At 47.1% G+C, this 17,958-nt stretch overlaps 1 protein-coding gene across 1 annotated transcript in view; it reads left to right on the forward strand.

Moving 5' to 3' along the window:
• Positions 1–17,687, forward strand: part of LOC137346088 (zinc-binding protein A33-like) — a 29,318-nt gene extending 11,631 nt beyond the window's left edge. Inside the window, exon 6 of the mRNA XM_068009383.1 lies at positions 15,948–17,687. Coding sequence (XP_067865484.1) covers positions 15,948–16,495 — 548 coding nt within the window. The 3' untranslated portion in view covers positions 16,496–17,687. The remainder of the gene's footprint in view (positions 1–15,947) is intronic.
• The last annotated feature ends 271 nt before the right edge of the window (positions 17,688–17,958 follow it).

Raw genomic sequence — 17,958 nt, forward strand, 5'->3', positions numbered from 1 at the left:
TGCGTCAGTGGTGGAGGGAGTGAATGTTTATGAATGGGGTGCCAATCAACAGGGCTGAATGGTGTCGAGCTTCTTGAGTATTCCTGGAGCTGCACCCATCCAGGCAAGTGGAGAGTATTCCATCACACTCCTGACTTATGCCTTGTAGATGGTGGTCAGGCTTTGGGCAGTCAGGAGATGAGTTTCTGGCCACAAAATTCCGAGCCTCTGACCTGCTGTTTTACCACTTTTTATTTCTATGGCTACTGCAGTTTATTGTCTGGTCAGTGTTCACCCCAGGATGTTGATAGTGGGGGATTCAATGTTCCAAATGCCATTGAATGTCAAGAAGAGGTGATTGGATTCTCTCTTGTTGGAGATGGTCATTGCCTGGCACTTGTGTGGTGTGAATATTACTTGCCACTTTTCAGCTGAAGCCTGAATGTTGTCCAGGTCTTGTTGCATTTAGACTTGGACTGCTTCAGTATCTGAGGAGTCCTGAATGGTGCTGAACATTGTGCAATCAGCAGTGTAGATCCCCACTTCTGACCTTATGATTGAAGGAAGGATTGATGAAGCAGCTGAAGATGGTCGGGCCAAGGACACTACCCTGAGGAACTCCTGCAGTGATGTCCTGCAGCTGAGATGACTGACCTCCAGCCACTACAACCACCTTCCTTTTTGCTCGGTATGACCCCAACTGGTGGAGAATTTCCCCCCGATTCCCATTGGCTCCAGTTTTGCTAAAAGCTCCTTGATGCCATACTCGTTCAAATGCTGCCTTGATCCCAAGGGCAGTCACTCTCACTTCAGATTGTGTTGAATACAATTCTGCTGCTGCCTGATGGATTGGATACCCATTTTTGAGCTGAATCAATTCCATTCAGCGTGCTGGCAATGCTATACAACATGGTGGAGAGTGTCCTCATTATGAACATAGAACATAGAACAGTACAGCACAGTACAGGCCCTTCGGCCCACGATGTTGTGCCGAACATTTAACCTACTCTAAGATCAAACTAACTGCCTACCCTTCATTCTACTATCATCCATGTCCCTCCAAGAATCGCTTAAATGTCCCGAATGTATCTGCTTCTACTACCACCGCTGGCAGCGCATTCCACGCACCCACCACTCTCTGTGTAAAGAACCTACCTCTGACATCTCCCCGAAACCTTTCTCCATTCACCTTAAAATTATGCCCCCTGGTGATAGCCCTTTCCACCCATTATGAAGATGTGACTTTGTCTCTTCAAGGAGTGTGCGGTGGTCACTCCTGCCAATACTGTCATGGATAGATGCATCTGAAAGAGGTAGGTTTGTTAGGATGATGTCAAGTAGGTTTTCCCTCTTGTTGGTTCTCTCACCACCTGATGAATGCTCAGTTTATGTCCTGGCAGCTATATCCTTCAGGGTTTGGCCAGCTCGGTCAGGAGTGGTGATACAGAGCCACTGTTTGTGATGGACACAGAAGTCCCCCAGCTAGAACTTATTCTGTGCTCTTGCTACACTCAGTGCTTCTTCCAAGTGGTGTTCGACACGGAGGAGCATTTGTTCATCACCTGGTTGGGGGAGGGGGTGGTGCGAGGTAGGTGTTAATCTGCAGGTGGTTTCCTCAGCCATGTTTGAGCTGATGCCATGAGACTTCATCGGATCTGGAGTCAATGTTGATGACAGTCAGGGCCACTCCTTCCCAACTGTATACCACCACCTCAGGTGGGTCTGTCCTGTAAGAGGGACAAGGCATACCCAGGGATGGTGATGGAACAGTCTGAAAGGTATGATGTGGTGAATATGGCTATATTTGGCTGGTCACCTCTGCTCAGTCTGAAAGCATGACCCCGAGCTTCCAGTTGCTTGCCATTTCAACACAGCCCCCTGCTCTCATGCCCACATATCTGTCCTGGGCCTGCTGCAGTGTTCCAGAGGAACAGCATCTCATTTACTGATTAGCCACGCGACAGCCTACCTGACTGAATATTGAGTTCAATAATTTCAAAGCATGACGGGCCTCCCTTTTTATTTTTAGTTATTTTATCTTTTTCTTTTTTATTTATTTTATTTATGTTTGTTTCATCATTCACTTTTTTTTTTCATGTGCCTGCCCACTTTTCATGTTTGTGCTTTGGGCCAGGATTCTTCATTTTTCTGTCAATTAACACCCTCTCCGCACTGATGCTTTGTCTTTCAGTACACTATTAACATATCATTTGCCTTTGCTCCATGACCTTCTTGTCAGTTATTCTCTTGCCCCACTCCCACTTTATTTGCTTAAAACTTATTACATTTCTAATCTTTGCCAGTTCTGATGAAGGGTCACTGACCTGAAACGTTAACTCTGCTTCTCTCTCCACAGATGCTGACAGACCTGCTGAGTATTTCCAGCATTTCTTGTTTTTATGGCTGGCTGGTGTTTCCCTAGTCTGTGGGACAGCTCTGCCAAATTTGGCACAAGACCCCAGATGTTAGTGAGGAGGTCTTTGCAAGTTCGACTGGGTAGGGTGTACCTTGTTATTTCTGGTGTCTATGTTGATGAAGTGATCCAACTGGTTTTATTCTCATTGAACTTGTTTGCACCAAGTGAGTTTGCTAGGCCATTTCAGAGAGCAGTTAAGAATCAACCATATTGCTATGGGTCTGGAGTCACATGCAGGACAGACCCAGGTAAGGATGGCAGATTTCCTTCCTTGAAGGACATTAGTGAACCTGGCTTATATCACAACAGAAAATACATTTCAATAGTAATACATTGTGGGAAGTACTTTGATAGATTTGTCAGGAGCACAAGTTTCTCCTTCAGGTGTAATTGCAGTGTATTTATTTCCAACACATCTCTTCTGCTGGACTCTTGTTTATCTGTGAAATATTTTATTCACAACAGTAATTTCATTGTGACCTTTGAAAACAGCTGCTTAAACCCTAGTCTAGAACCACGCTAGAAAGTCATCACATCACCTTTGAAAGCAGCTTCACACAGTAATCCCATCATCACTCACTTCAACTTAGACTCTCACCCACTTTCTCTGATCTGCTTTGAGTTATTTACAGTTCTTACTTCACTCCTTAAATTCACATTTATCTCTGTTTTGATATTTTATACCAATATTTCTCCTGGATAAAACATCAAAACTTAGTTCAATGTTTCCTATCATTATTTTTATTCTCATGCTACATTATTCTCTTTATTGTACATATCCATGGGGCAAGTAACCAGTCAGAAGATAGGGTGCCAATGGAATGCAGAATGGAGGCCCAGCCTCCTCTCCTCCACTGTTTAAGATCCCTGTCCCTGATAGTGAGCACAGTTTATCTCAATCTACAAGTACAAGCCACATGTTAAATCTACCTGCACAGAGCTTGTTCTGTGTTTTTATCTCTGCTCTTTTCAATGGCTGAAACTCTGCCCCCATTAGATTTGCTGAACTCCTGGATCCCTCGGCCATTAGGACTGTGCTGCCCTGCTGAGAAACACTGTGTCTATAAAACTGGACATGGGCTGGAAAGTTCTATGCTGCACTGACCCCCTTTCCATTAAACCGCTGTCCACCCAACTTCTCCAAGTCTTCCATGATAGCTCACATTGTAAATGGTTTCCTTTCCTCATGTCTTACCCAACTTCTTTTCAGATCCACTGTCATAAACCCCAACTGAAAAATCCTCACCCTCAATCCCTCTGTTCTTGCACTTGTTCTCCAACATTACTTTCTTCTCCAAACTCCTTCAACATGCGGTCACTTCTGAAATCCATGTCCATTTTCCCTCACCTGCATGTTTGGACCACACCACACAGATTTTCAACCCTGTCATAGCCCCAAAGTGGCCCTAATAATGGTCACAAATAACATGCTCTATGACAGTGAGTATCGTGCATTATCCCTCCTCATTCTCCTTGACCTCTCTGCATCCATTGACATGGTCAACACCACCATTCTCCTCCAATGTCTCTCCTCAATTGTCCTACTCAGTTGGACTGTCTTTACTTGGTTCCATATTTGTCCATTTGATTGTAGCCAGACTAACTCCAGCAATGGTTTCTCTTCCTGCCCCCGCATTCTACCCCAGGAGTCTCCCAATTATTTATTCTTGGTCTTCTTACTGATCTACATGCTGTCACTTGGTAACCTCATCCACAGAAAGAGGGTCAGTTTACAGATGTACACCACTGACACCCAGCTCTACCTCTCCATGACCTCTCTCAACCCTTCCACTGCCAGTTTGTCTGGAAACCAGTTATGCGGGAAGTCAGATCTCATCCAGTTAAACATCAGGAAGATTCAAGACATTGGCTTCAGAAATTGCAAACAACTCTGTTCCGTTGTTACCAACTCCATCCCCTCCTTGTCCACCGTCTCAGTGTGAGCCAGACACTTGCTGTCCTATTCAATCTGGAATTGTACTGCTGATTGTGATCAATCGAAGAGTGTCTGGGACATTGTCTCAACCACATGGTGTATAAATAGTCATTTGGTAGTACAGACTTGAGTGTTGATGAAAATAGAAGCATGTTGTTGAAGCTTTTCGTCTTGCACTCATAGAACATAGAACAGTACAGCACAGTACAGGCCCTTCGGCCCACGATGTTGTGCCGAACCTTTAACCTACTGTAAGATCAAACAAACTACCTACCCTTCATTCTACTATCATCCATGTACCTATTCAAGAGTCGCTTAAATGTCCCTAATGTATCTGCTTCTACTACCACCGCTGGCAGCGCATTCCACTCTCTATGTAAAGAACCTACCTCTGACATCTCCCCGAAACCTTCCTCCAATCACCTTAAAATTATGCCCCTTGGTGATAGCCCTTTCTACCCTCGGAAAAAGTCTCTGACTATTCACTCTATCTATGCCTCTCATCATCTTGTACCCCTCTATCAAGTCACCTCTCATCCTTCTTCGCTCCAATGAGAAAAGCCCTAGCTCCCTCAATCTTTCTTCGTAGGACATGCCCTCCAGTCCAGGCAGCATCCTGGTAAATCTCCTCTGCACCCTCTCAAAAGCTTCCACATCCTTCCTATAATGAGGCGACCAGAACTGAACACAATATTCCAAGTGTGGTCGAACCAGGGCCTTATAGAGCTGCAGCATAACCTCGCGGCTCTTAAACTCAATCCCCCTGTTAATGAAAGACAACACACCATACGCCTTCTCAACAACCCTATCAACTTGGGTGGCAACTTTGAGCGATCTTTGGACATGGACCCCAAGATCCCTCTGTTCCTCCACACTACCAAGAATCCTGTCTTTTAGCCTGTATTCTGCATTCAAATTCGACTTTCCAAAATGAATCACTTCACACTTTTCCAGGTTGAACTCCATCTGCCACTTCTCAGCCCAGCTCTGCATCCTGTCAATGTCCCATTGCAACCTACAACAGCCCTCCACACTATCCACAACTCCAGCAACCTTCGTGTCATCGGCAAACTTGCTAACCCAGCTTTCCACTTCCTCATCCAAGTCATTTATAAAAATCACAAAGAGCAGAGGTCCCAGAACAGATCCTTGTGGAGCACCACTGGTCACCGTGCTCCATGCTGAATACTTTCCATCGACTACCACCCTCTGACTTCTATGGGCCAGCCAATTTTGTATCCACACTCATCAGGACAATCCACAAGAATGCCAATGTAGGCGAAAACAACAACTTTATACTATATGACAAGAGAGTGCTGATTGATTGGAAAGTGAACTCTGATTGGTAGAGGCATTGCTATTGAGAATGCACCAGTTTCTGGTGACTGACAGTTAACTGTCAAGCTTAGTTTGAAATTTAAACCAACCAGTTTGACTCTGATTGGTCAAGGCATTGCCCTGAGGAACGAACCAGTGAATGGCTGTCACTTATTTTATTTAGCTGAAACAGGCGCAAAGAACAGTGCCTTGTGTATCAATAGATGTAGCTTCCAATACGTGCAAATGCACCACACTCTCAGTCCGACTGACAATCTTAAACTGAGGATTATTTCACAAATGTTGTCCAATTGTGTAGAGATACAGCACTGAAACAGGCCTTTCGGCCCACCGAGTCTGTACCAACCATCAACCACCCATTTATACTAATCCTACACTAATCCCATATTCCTACCGCATCCCCACCTGTCCCTATATTTCCCTACCACCTACCTATACTAGGGGCAATTTATAATGGCCAATTTACCGACCAACCTGCAAGTCTTTTGGCTTGTGGGAGGAAACCGGAGCACCCGGAGAAAACCCACGCAGACACAGGGAGAACTTGCAAACTCCACACAGGCAGTACCCAGAATTGAACCCGGGTCGCTGGAGCTGTGAGGCAGCGGTGCTAACCAGTGGGCCACTGTGCCGCCCCATCTAATCACATCTAATCTTGGACATTGTGTTTTGAGTTTTGCAAGAATGGGCTGCTTGGGTACGGCGGGTACCTTGCCCTTTGCGAACAGCAGACGGGACATGTTTGATACGATCTGCCAGTCTTTGGGACGTACGGCCTATGTAGCTAGCATCACACTGACATTTAAATTCATATATCACATTACTCATTTGTGTGATAGGCAGGACATCTTTTTGGCTTGACGACAGCATCCTGTTAGTGGTGAACACCACACGTGTTGTTACTGCATCTAGCTTCACCTGTTGCTCAAATTTTTGGGATACATTACCCTTGTAGGATAATTTGAGGTAGACTGGGTACTGTTCAGGGCTGAAAATGACGGCCTTAGGGCCGTTGATAAGTTTGTGCAATACACAGCAAGAAATGATCTGTTCAGGGTAGCCATTGTCACGCAGGATGTCTAGTACATCAAGGAAAGGGAGTTTATTTGACTGCTTCATTTCAAAGGTCAATTTGACCGCAGGATGGAGCCCATTAAGACGTGAAAGGAAGTTATTGCAAGCAGCTGCGGATTCAAATACAGCAAACATATCATCTGCAAATCGGAAATATGCAAGAGTCATAATGTCATAGAATCATAGAATCCTACAGCACGGAAACAAGCCCTTCAGCCCATCGTGACTCTGCCGGCCATCAAGCACCTAACTATTCTAATCCCATTTTCCAGCACTTGGCCTGTAGCCTTCTATGTTATGGCATTTCAAGTGCTCATCTAAATACTTCTTAAATATTGTGAGGGGTCCTGCCTCTACCACCTCTTCAGGCAGTGCGTTTCAGATTCCAACCACCCTCTGGGTGAATTTTTTTTCCCACAAATTCCCTCTAAACCTCATTCCCCTTACCTTAAATCTATGCTCCCTGGTTATTGACCCCTCCACTAAGCAAAAACGTTTCTTCCTATCTAACCTATCAATGCCCCTCATAATTTTGTATGCCTCAGTCATGTTCCCCCTCAGCCTTCTCTGCTCTGAGGAAAACAACCCTAGCCTTTTCAGTCTCTCTTCGTAGCTGAAATGCTCCAGCCCAGGCAACATCCTGGTGAATCTCTGATGCACCCTCTCCAGTGCAATCACATCCTTCCTATAGTGTGGTGCCCAGAACTGTACACAGTACTCCATCTGTGGCCTAACCAGTGTTTTGTACAGCTCCATCATAACCTCCCTGCTCTTATCTTCTGTGCCTAGGCTAATGAAGCCAAATATCCCATATGCCGTCCTAACCACTTTATCTACCTGTGCTGCTGTCTTCAGTGATGTATGGACAAGTACACCAAGGTCCGTTTGACCTTCTGTACTTAAGAGGGTCCTGCCATCCATTGTATATTCCCTTGCCTTGTTAGTCCTCCTAAAATGTATCACCACACACTTCCCAGGATTAAGTTCCATTTGCCACTGCTCTGCCCATTTTACCAGACCATCTATATCGTCCTGTAATCTAAGGCTTTCCTCCTCACAATTTACGACACCACCAGTTTTCATGTCATCTGTGAACTTACTGATCATACCTCCTATATTCACGTCTAAATCATTAATATACACGACAAACAGTAAGGGTCCCAGCACTAATCCCTGTGGTACACCACTGGTTAAAGGCTTCCACGCGCAGAAACAACCCTCAACCATAAACCTCTGCCTCCTACCACGAGGCCAATTTTTGGATCCAATTTGTCAAATTGCCCTAGATCCCGTGGGCTCTTACCTTCTTAACCAATCTCCCATGTAAGAGCTTATCAAAAGCCTGACTGAAGTCCATGTAGACTATATCAACTGCTTTACCCTCATCTACAAATCTCGTCACCGCCTCGAAAAATTCAGTCAAGTAAGTCAGACACGATCTCCCCCTGACAAATCCAAGCGGAACCCAACAAAGATGTTTGCGAGGGCTGAGCCCAGAGTGCGTCCCGTGGCAACACCATTTATTTGGGCATACATAGTGTCGTTAAAACGGAGCAGTCAAATGAGCTCCCTTTACTTGACGTACTAGTTCAGAAATCTGCTGAGGGGTTCTCTACCACGTTCTACCACAAACCTACCTTCACTGGTCAATACACGCGTTGGGAGTCTGACAGTTCCATGTGCTATAAAATTGGTCTTATCGGCATCCTCGTAAATAGGGCCCAAGCCATTCGCTGACCATGCAAGCTTGATGCTGAAATAGGGTGAATCAAAGACATCATTTAGGCATTGGAACTGGTTTTGAGGCAGGTGAGACCTGTACAAGATAAATGGGCTCCACCTTAACAGGACCAGAACTAATATCCTCGCAGGGAGATTGCTGGTGCCGTTCAGGAGGGTTTAGACCAGCTTGTCAGGTGGGTGGGAATCTGAAGGGTAGCTCAGATTGGAAGTATAGGCCACCAAACCAGTAGTGGTAGTGTGGGGCAGGCACGGCATTAATCAGGAGATTAGAGAAGCATGTAGCACGGACAATACAGTAATCATGAGTGACGTAAATCTGCATATAGACTGGGTAAAACTAATGAGCACTGATGCTGTGCAGGACGAGTTTCTGGAGTGTGTTCGGGATGGTTTTCCAGGGCAATATGTTGAGGAACTGACCAGAGAACAGGCTATTTTACATCCACTATTATATAATGAGAAAGGGTTAATTTACAATCTTGTTGTCAAAGAACCTTTCGGGAAGAATGACCAGAATATGATAGAATTTTACTTTATCTATGAAAGTGAGGTAGTTCACTCTGAATTAGAATTAGAACATTACAGCGCAGTACAGGCCCTTCGGCCCTCGATGTTGCGCCGACCTGTGAAACCATCTGACCTACACTATTCCATTTTCATCCATATGTCTATCCAATGTCCACTTAAATGCCCTTAAAGTTGGTGAATCTACTACTGCTGCAGGCAGGGCGTTCCACGCCCTTACTACTCTCTGAGTAAAGAAACTACCTCTCACATCTGTCCTATATCTATCACCCCTCAACTCGAAGCTACGTCCCCTCGTGTTTGCCATCACCATCCGAGGAAAAAGACTCTCACTATCCACCCTATCTAACCCTCTGATTATCTTATATGTCTCTATTAAGTCACCTCTCCTCCTCCTTCTCTCCAACGAAAACAACCTCAAGTCCCTCAGCCTTTCCTCGTAAGACCTTCCCTCCATACCAGGCAACATCCTAGTAAATCTCCTCTGCACCCTTTCCATAGCTTCCACATCCTTCCTATAATGCGGTGACCAGAACTGCACGCAATACTCAAGGTGCGGTCTCACCAGAGTTTTGTACAGCTGCAGCATGAAGCCAGGGTGTTACATTTGAACAAAGGAAATTATGAAGGTATGAGGGGCAAATTGGCAGAGTTGGATTACGAAAATACATTAAAAGGTATAACAGTACAGAGGCAATGGAAAGTCTTTCAAGAATTATTACTATGCTGGGCAGGCCAGAGTTTGCCGCACCTGTGGCAAATCTGGTCACGTGGCAGCCAACTGCAGCATGGTTGTTTGCAAGAACTGCAAGGAGGAAGGCCATCAGACCAAGGACTGTAAGCAGACTAAGTGTTGCAACTTGTGTGGTGCGGCAGGCCACCTCGACAAAACCTGCCCCAAACACTGCCTCAGTTATGCTCAGGCGGCAAGGTCCAAGGAAAGGCCGGGACAAGGTTCGACAAAGGCATCCGGTGTTCGAAAGGAGACGAGCAACCTTCTCCACAGTGAGGAACTTCAACCAGAGAAGGAGAAGAAAGGGGAGGCAGCTGAAACCAGCGACCCAGCACCTACCCTGCGCCCGGAAACCTCCCCCCCTCCACAGACAGAATCAATGGAGGAGGAGGCAGCAGATGGACAAACAGGTCAGTGGCAAGTGGTCCAGAGGAAAACCACAAAGAAAGAACATCCAAAAGCGGAACAGGTCACCACCCAAACCAGTGGCAAGAGGAGGCTATCTTCTGAATCAGACTGCAACAACTCCTCTTCACTGGACGGGGAAATGCTGGAACGACAGCCCCTTCAAATGAGGCGGCAGAATTCCAAGGAGATGGAAGATAAAGCCCCCCAGCCCACGGGAAGCTGTGATGGGCCCGGCGTGCCCCAACCCCAAAGCGCCACACGTAACGACGTGGCCAACGCATCCCAGCTCCGGGACAACGAGAGCAAAGTCACGTCTGGCGCACCTCAGCTCCGGGTAGCCGGGAGCAGTGATGTTTTCGAGGAGGAAGAGAGGGAAGGAGCAGAGGACAACCCAATCCTTGCTGCCTACAAGACCCTCCCCCCGATGTCACCCCAGCGGAACAAACCCTGCATGAAAAACCAGGATGGGTTTCTGAGCCCAACCAACGTGAAACAGCTTGCGCACACGATGGGTATGCAGGAACATCCCGAAGGACTGGGACTAGCAAGGACAAATGGTATGGGAAGCAACAACTAATTTTAAAAACTGGGTGTAAGGATTGCTTCCATTAATGTGCATAGCATTAAATCTACTACGCGATGTGTTTCAACCTTGGATTACCTCTCCAAGGTCAAAGCTGACCTACTGTTTCTGCAGGAGTGTGGAATACCAGACCTCAGCACCTACAGGCAGTGGTCACGATGGTGGTCCCACGGGCCATCGATCTGGTTGGGGGGTAATGATTGCCGTTCCTCCGGCCTGGGTATTCTGCTGCGGGTATTCTTCACCATCTCCGAAGTTAAGGAGGTGGTGGGCGGTCGCCTCCTCATAGCAGACGTGATGTGCAACAGCGCTCCGCTCCAGTTGATCAACGTGTACGCCCCGGTACAACGCAGCGAGCGGCTGACCATCTTCCAGCAGCTCCCACTGCTGCTGGCAACGTCCAGGCCAGTCATCCTAGGCGGTGACTTCAACTGCATCATCGATGCGGTAGGACGATCTGGCAGTGACGACAGCAAACTGGACGCTACGTCCAGATTCCTAATAGAAACAGTTAAAGATGCCAAACTGCACGACGTCTTCAGCAGCGCAGATACACATGGTCAAGATCGGACGGGTCTGCCCGTTCCAGGATTGACTTCCTGTTTGTGTCCCGTGCTGTCACGGTCGGATCCACCGACGTCAAACACCGACGGTGTTCTTCTCCGACCACTGCCTCTTACTGGCCGACTGTCACTTACAGGATGACCAGCGGGTTGGCAGAGGGACGTGGAAGCTCAATGCTACACTGCTGACCCCAGAGAATGTTGAGGAACTCAAAAGGGATTACAAAGGTTGGAGGACCGTGAAATCCCTCTTTGAGTCTCCAGTTCACTGTGGGAAGCGATTAAGGAGAACATCAAGAGGTTCTTCATCCACAAAGATGTTCAGAGGGCGAGAGAGAGACAGAGGGAAATGTCCCGACTCCAGAAAAGTATGCAAAATCTGCTCCGGATGCAGTCAATGGGGGTCAAGGTCAAGGAGGACCTCCAAGAGGTGAAGAGCCAGCAGGCCTCGCTCTTTGCCAAGGAGACCTCCAAGATCATATTCTGGTCCAGAGTCCGCTCCATCGAGCAGGATGAGACGTGCTCGCGTTACTTCTTCCAAAAGGTACACAGAGAGAGAGCTCTGTTATCAGCAGCCTGAAGGAAGAAGATGGCTCGGTAACGTCTTCGCATTCCGACATACTAAGGATCAGCAAATCCTTTTATGCTGGGCTGTATGACGCGAAGCCCACAGACAGCAGAGCCTCCCAGTCCTTCCTGTCATCAATCACAGAGGTCTTAGATGACAGCAGGAGGGAGAGACTGGACAAGCCGCTAAATCTGGACGAGCTGACAAAGGCCGTCGAGTCCTTCGAGACGAGTAAAACTCCTGGAAGCGACGGCTTACCGGTCGAGTTGTACTCGGCCCTGTGGGACTGGGTCGGCCCGGACCTGCTGGAAGTATACGAGAGTATGCTCCTGGCCGGCAGCATGTCAGAATCCATGAGGAAAGGCATCATCACCCTCATTTACAAGCGGAAGGGGGAGAGGGCAGAAATCAGAAATTGGCGGCCCATCTCACTGTTTAATGTTGATTACAAGATTCTGTCCAAAGTCATAGCCAGTCGAGTCAAGTCTGCTCTGGAGTTGGTGATCCACCCCGATCAGACCTGTACTGTACCCGGCAGGAAGATCTCTGATAGTCTCGCGCTACTCAGGGATACGATCGCCTACTTGCAGGACAGGAGGGTGGACACCGGCCTCATCAGCCTGGTCCAGGAGAAGGCTTTTGACAGGATATCGCACACCTACATGATGGACGTGCTTTCCAAAATGGGGTTTGGGGAGGGAATCTGCAATTGGATCAAACTGCTCTACACAAACATCAGTAGCGCAGTCTCAATCAAGTTTCCCGATCCAATCTAGAGTCAGACAGGGCTGTCCTCTCTCCCCGGGGAGAGCGAGTAGCCAAGGTACAACAAAAGTTGGGCATGTGGGGGCAGCGATCTCTCTCCATTGTGGGTAAGAACCTGGTCATCAGGTGCGAGGTGCGAGGCGCTCATGTTGTTGCTGTACGTGGCGCAGGTCTGGCCCATACCCCACTCCTGCGCTGTGGCGGTCACCCGAGCCATTTTCCGCTTCATCTGCAGATCTAAAATGGACCGGGTCCGGAGGGACACGATGTTCAAATCTCTGGATAAGGGCGGGAAAAATGTACCCAAGGTCGCCCTCATCCTGACGACCACCTTCGTGTGCGGCTGCGTCAAGCTGTGTGTAGACCTCCAGTACGCAAACTCCAAGTGTCACTACGTGCTGAGGTTCTATCTGTCCCCGGTGTTGCGAAGGATGGGCCTGGTCACATTGCCGCGGAACGCTCCATGCAGTTGGACCGTGCCGTACCACCGATCCTTCATGGAGCAGTTTCTGCGGGAAAACACCTTTGACCACTGGTCCATCAGGCAGTGGTCTGCACGGAATGTCCTCAAGGCCCTACGGGAAAAGGAGACGGTGGATCCTGTCGGCTGGTTCCCCGAGCAGACCGCCAAAGTCACTTGGCGGAATGCCTCATCACCAGAACTTTCAAACAAGCACCAAAATGTAGCTTGGCTGGTGGTGAGAAGAGCCCTCCCCGTCAGATCCTTCATGCACACCCGAAGTCTCGCCCCCTCCGCGCAATGCCCCCACATTGGCTGTGGTGGGGAAGAGATGGTTGCCCACCTCCTCCTGGAATGTGTCTTTGCAAAGCAGTTGTGGAAAGAGATGCAGTGGTTTTTGTCGAGGTTCATCCCAAGCAGCTCTGTAACACAGAAGTCTGTGCTCTACGGGCTGTTCCCAGGGACGCACACCAAGACAAACATCAACTGCTGCTGGAGGACTATCAATTCGGTGAAAGATGCCCTTTGGTCTACCCGAAACCTTCTGATCTTCCAGCGCAAAGAGTTGTCCACGACCGAATGTTGCAGACTGGCACATTCCAAGGTCCAGGACTACGTGCTGAGGGATGCATGAAAGCTTGGGGCAGCCGCAGCAATGGCTCAATGGGGAAAGACCACAGTGTAAGGTCCCCCCACCAAGCTGAATGGAGGGGCTGGATCCATGGGAAACCCCTCGAACTGTATCCGGAAAATTTTGTGTGCTGTAAATGTAAAACTGTATATGGCATGACAATGAAATGGAAGGGTTGTGAGGCAACTCATGATTGTATCGAAGGAAACTGATCAACTTTGCACTGTTTGTGTTTTTTGACTTGATGCTGTTTTAAACTGTTTGGGAATGTAATTTTTACAGATTTTTATGAATAAAGTGTATTTTGGAAAAAAAAATGAAGGTATGAGGGGCAAATTGGCTGAGGTGGATTGTGAAAATATATTAAAAGGTATAACAGTACAGAGGTAATGGAAAGAATTATTACGTAGTTTGCAGCAACTATACATTCCTTCAAGGCACAAAAACTCCAGTCAATCATTGCTAACAAAGGAAGTTAAGGATTGTATAAGATTAAAAGGGGCGGCGCAGTGGTTAGCACCACAGCCTCACAGCTCCAGCGACCCGGGTTCAATTCTGGGTACTGCCTGTGTGGAGTTTGCAAGTTCTCCCTGTGTCTGCGTGGGTTTTCACTGGGTGCTCCGGTTTCCTCCCACAGCCAAAAGACTTGCAGGTTGATAGGTAAATTGGCCATTACAAATTGCCCCTAGTATAGGTAGGTGGTAGGGAAATATAGGGACAGGTGGGGATGTGGTAGGAATATGGAATTAGTGTAGGATTAGTATAATATGGGTGGTTGATGGTCAGCACAGACTCGGTGGGCCGAAGGGCCTGTTTCAGTGCTGCATCTCGAAACTAAACTAAACTAAAAGGCCTACAAAGTTGCCAGAAATAGTAGTAAACCTTTAAAATACAGCAGAGGAGGACCAAGAAACTGATAAAGAAACAGAGAATAGAATATGAATGTAAACTAGCAGAAAACATAAACAGACTATAGTCACGTACAAAGGAAACATTTCTCTCAGACAAATGTGCGTCCATTACAGGCAGAGACAGGAGAATTTATAATGGGGAATTAAGAAATGGAAGAGAAGCTAAATGATTACTTTGTGTCTGTCTTCACTGAGGAAGATGCAATAAATCTCCCAGAATTAGAAATCCAAGGGTCTCGGGAGAATGAGGAATTGAAGGAAATTAACATTTGAGTATTCCTGTAAACAGCGACATTTTGTTGAAACTTTTTATCTTGCACTCCTCAGGACAATTTTCAAGAATATCAATGTAAGGGAAAGCAACAAATTTAAACTGTTTGCGAAGAGAGTGCTGATTGGTTGGCAAGTGGACTCTGATTGGCAGAGGTGTTGCCATGGCGAATACAACAGAAAGAACTGTACACACACAACGCCTGTTTCAGCCAAACAAAATAAGAGACAGCCATTGGCTGGTTCATTCCTCAGGGCAATGCCTTGACCAATCAGAGTCAAGCTGCCTGGTTTAAATTTCAAACAAAGCTCGGCAGTTCACTGTCAGTCACCAGAAACTGGTGCATTCTCCATTCACCATCTTCCCCTGCTGCCCCATCTCTCTCCCCTCCCTCTCTGCCCAAACACTTCCCTCTCTCCGCCCTCCTCCTCATCCTCTCCTCTCTGTCTCTCCTATACCCTCCTCCTGCCCCTCACTCCCCTCCTCCTCACTCTCTCCTCTCTGTCTCTCCTATACCCTCCTCCTGCCCCTCACTCCCCTCCTCCTCACTCTCTCCTCTCTGTCTCTCCTATACCCTCCTCCTGCCCCTCACTCCCCTCCTCCTCACTCTCTCCTCTCTGTCTCTCCTATACCCTCCTCCTGCCCCTCACTCCCCTCCTCCTCACTTTCTCCTCTCTGTCTCTCCTATACCCTCCTCCTGCCCCTCACTCCCCTCCTCCTCACTCTCCCCTCTCTGTCTCTCCTATACCCTCCTCCTGCTCCTCACTCCCTCCTCCTCACTCTCCCCTCTGTCTCTCCTTTCCCTCCTCCTGCCCCTCTCTCCGTCCTTCTCACTCTCTCCTCTCTGTCTCTCCTATACACTCCTCCTCACTTCCCTCCTCATCCTCTCCTCTCTGTCTCTCCTCTACCCTCCTCCTGCCCCTCACTCCCTCCTCCTCACTCTCCCTCCTCCTCACTCTCCCTCCCCTCATACCCAGTGTCCTCAATCCCGTGCTCCTCCTCCTCTCTAAATCACTGACTGTGTTATTTTAACTTTCCCCCAGCTCCAGCCTCTCTGACTCTGGATCTGAACACAGCGAATCCCCAGCTCATCCTGTCTGAGGACCGGACCAGTGTGAGACTCGGAGACACAGAGCAGTCGCTCCCTGACACCCCGGAGAGGTTTGATTCCTGGGAATGTGTCCTGGGATCGGAGGGATTCACATCAGGGAGACATTACTGGGAGGTGGAGGTGGGGAACAAGACTGAGTGGTGGCTGGGAGTGGTCCGAGAATCTGTGAACAGGAAAGGGGGAATCACAGTGAAACCTGAGACTGGATACTGGATTGTGGGGCTGATTGACGGAAGATATTTTGCCCTCACCTCCCCCTCAGAGACCCCCCTCACCCCGAGTGTGAATCCCCGGAAGATCGGGGTTTACCTGGACTATGAGGGTGGACAGGTGTCATTTTACAATGTGGACAACATGTCCCATCTCCACACTTTCACCCACACTTTCACTGAGAGAATCTTTCCCATCTTCAATCCGGGATGGAATTACAACGGGAAGAACTCTGCACCGCTGAGAATCTGCGGGTTTAAAAGTCACTGATTCCTCCCACTGTCTGTGACAATGACAGAATAAGGAGGAGGGAAGTTTGCTCTACAATGAAGTAGGAATGCTGTGTGAGAAATGACAAGATATTTTCAGTTGAATATAAACTGGGGAAAGAAGGAGGGGGAGTGAAGAAACAAATAGAAGCTGAATTGTGGAGAGGAACTGAGTGGGTAGAATGAGCTGTGAACTGCAGGAACCCGGTGACCTTCCTGCCTGTAATGTTACTCCACAGGCGGAAGGTGGCGCTACATGGCCGTGTTTGAGATGAATCAGTGAAACACCTCTGCTGACAAGCGCTGTTATTAAACTAGACAATAGAAGCAGCACTTTCTTCAAAAGGCAATTCACTGCTTCATTAAACACCACAAACACAAAGAAAATGTCTTGTTTATTCTATTATCACCTTGCTCCAGCCTGGAACCTCCCTGGTCTGTGTATCTCAGTAAACACACCAAGCAGTGCTCAGCAATTCTGACACCACCTTCTGATTTAGACACAGACACTGCAGACAGATGAAGCAAATACTTTTATTTCTGTGTGCAGGGTGTTCGGGTATCTGGGAGTCCTCCAGTATATTCACTATTAGTATAAGTGCTTCATTAGAAAATGTACCTGTTCAGATACTGCTTCCATGTAATCCCAAAGACTATCTGTACATGTTTTGAGTGAATATCTCCATGTCATCTTTTTGTTTTCTGATGCTCCTGTGATAAGCAGCTTGTGACATTTTATTACATTGAAGGCACTATATAAATCTCAGTTGTTTTGCTTTACCTTTCTATTAATCTAAAACACCATTATGCCTTGCAGGAGTGGATAACAGTAACAACGTGTGGGCAGTAGGAGAAACAGGACAATTAAAAGAGGGTAAAATGAGCAAAAACAGGAGGCTTGTGTACCTGCTATCCCTATAATTGTAAAATAAGGTGATGACTGTCAGTTATTGATTGGTTTCACTAAATGTAATTGTTTTGAATTGTAGAAAGAGGTAAAATAAGATTAGGGCTCCTTCAAGAGACACTCGGAGGACGGGCGAGGGGTTCAGGCACGTGTTACTGCGACTTGTCCCCCAAGGTATAAACAGTGTAATATAATTCTCAATTATACAATGTAAATTACTGCTCAGATACTGTAATATGTCAAGTCTCATTTGTCCTGAATAAATTTTATCACTGCCACCAATACAGATCAATGTCGAATCATAACCTTTATTAAAGAGAAAACCTAATAACCAAACAAGGAGAAAACACCTTAAAATGTATCAAACGGTATCAAATATTATTTATAATGAACTTGGTTTCCTATTGAACTCCTCAGGATAGAACATTTAAAGCTAAACATTATTACAATTTTAAAATGAAGTTAATTTGAATATAAATGAATATTGCAGGAAAAAGAGACCTTGTATTAATATCCAGCATCTTTCACAGCCTCAGGGTGACCCAAAGCACTTTAAA

The sequence above is a fragment of the Heterodontus francisci genome, chromosome 29 (genome assembly GCF_036365525.1).
Source record: "Heterodontus francisci isolate sHetFra1 chromosome 29, sHetFra1.hap1, whole genome shotgun sequence".
Classification (NCBI taxonomy): domain Eukaryota; kingdom Metazoa; phylum Chordata; class Chondrichthyes; order Heterodontiformes; family Heterodontidae; genus Heterodontus; species Heterodontus francisci.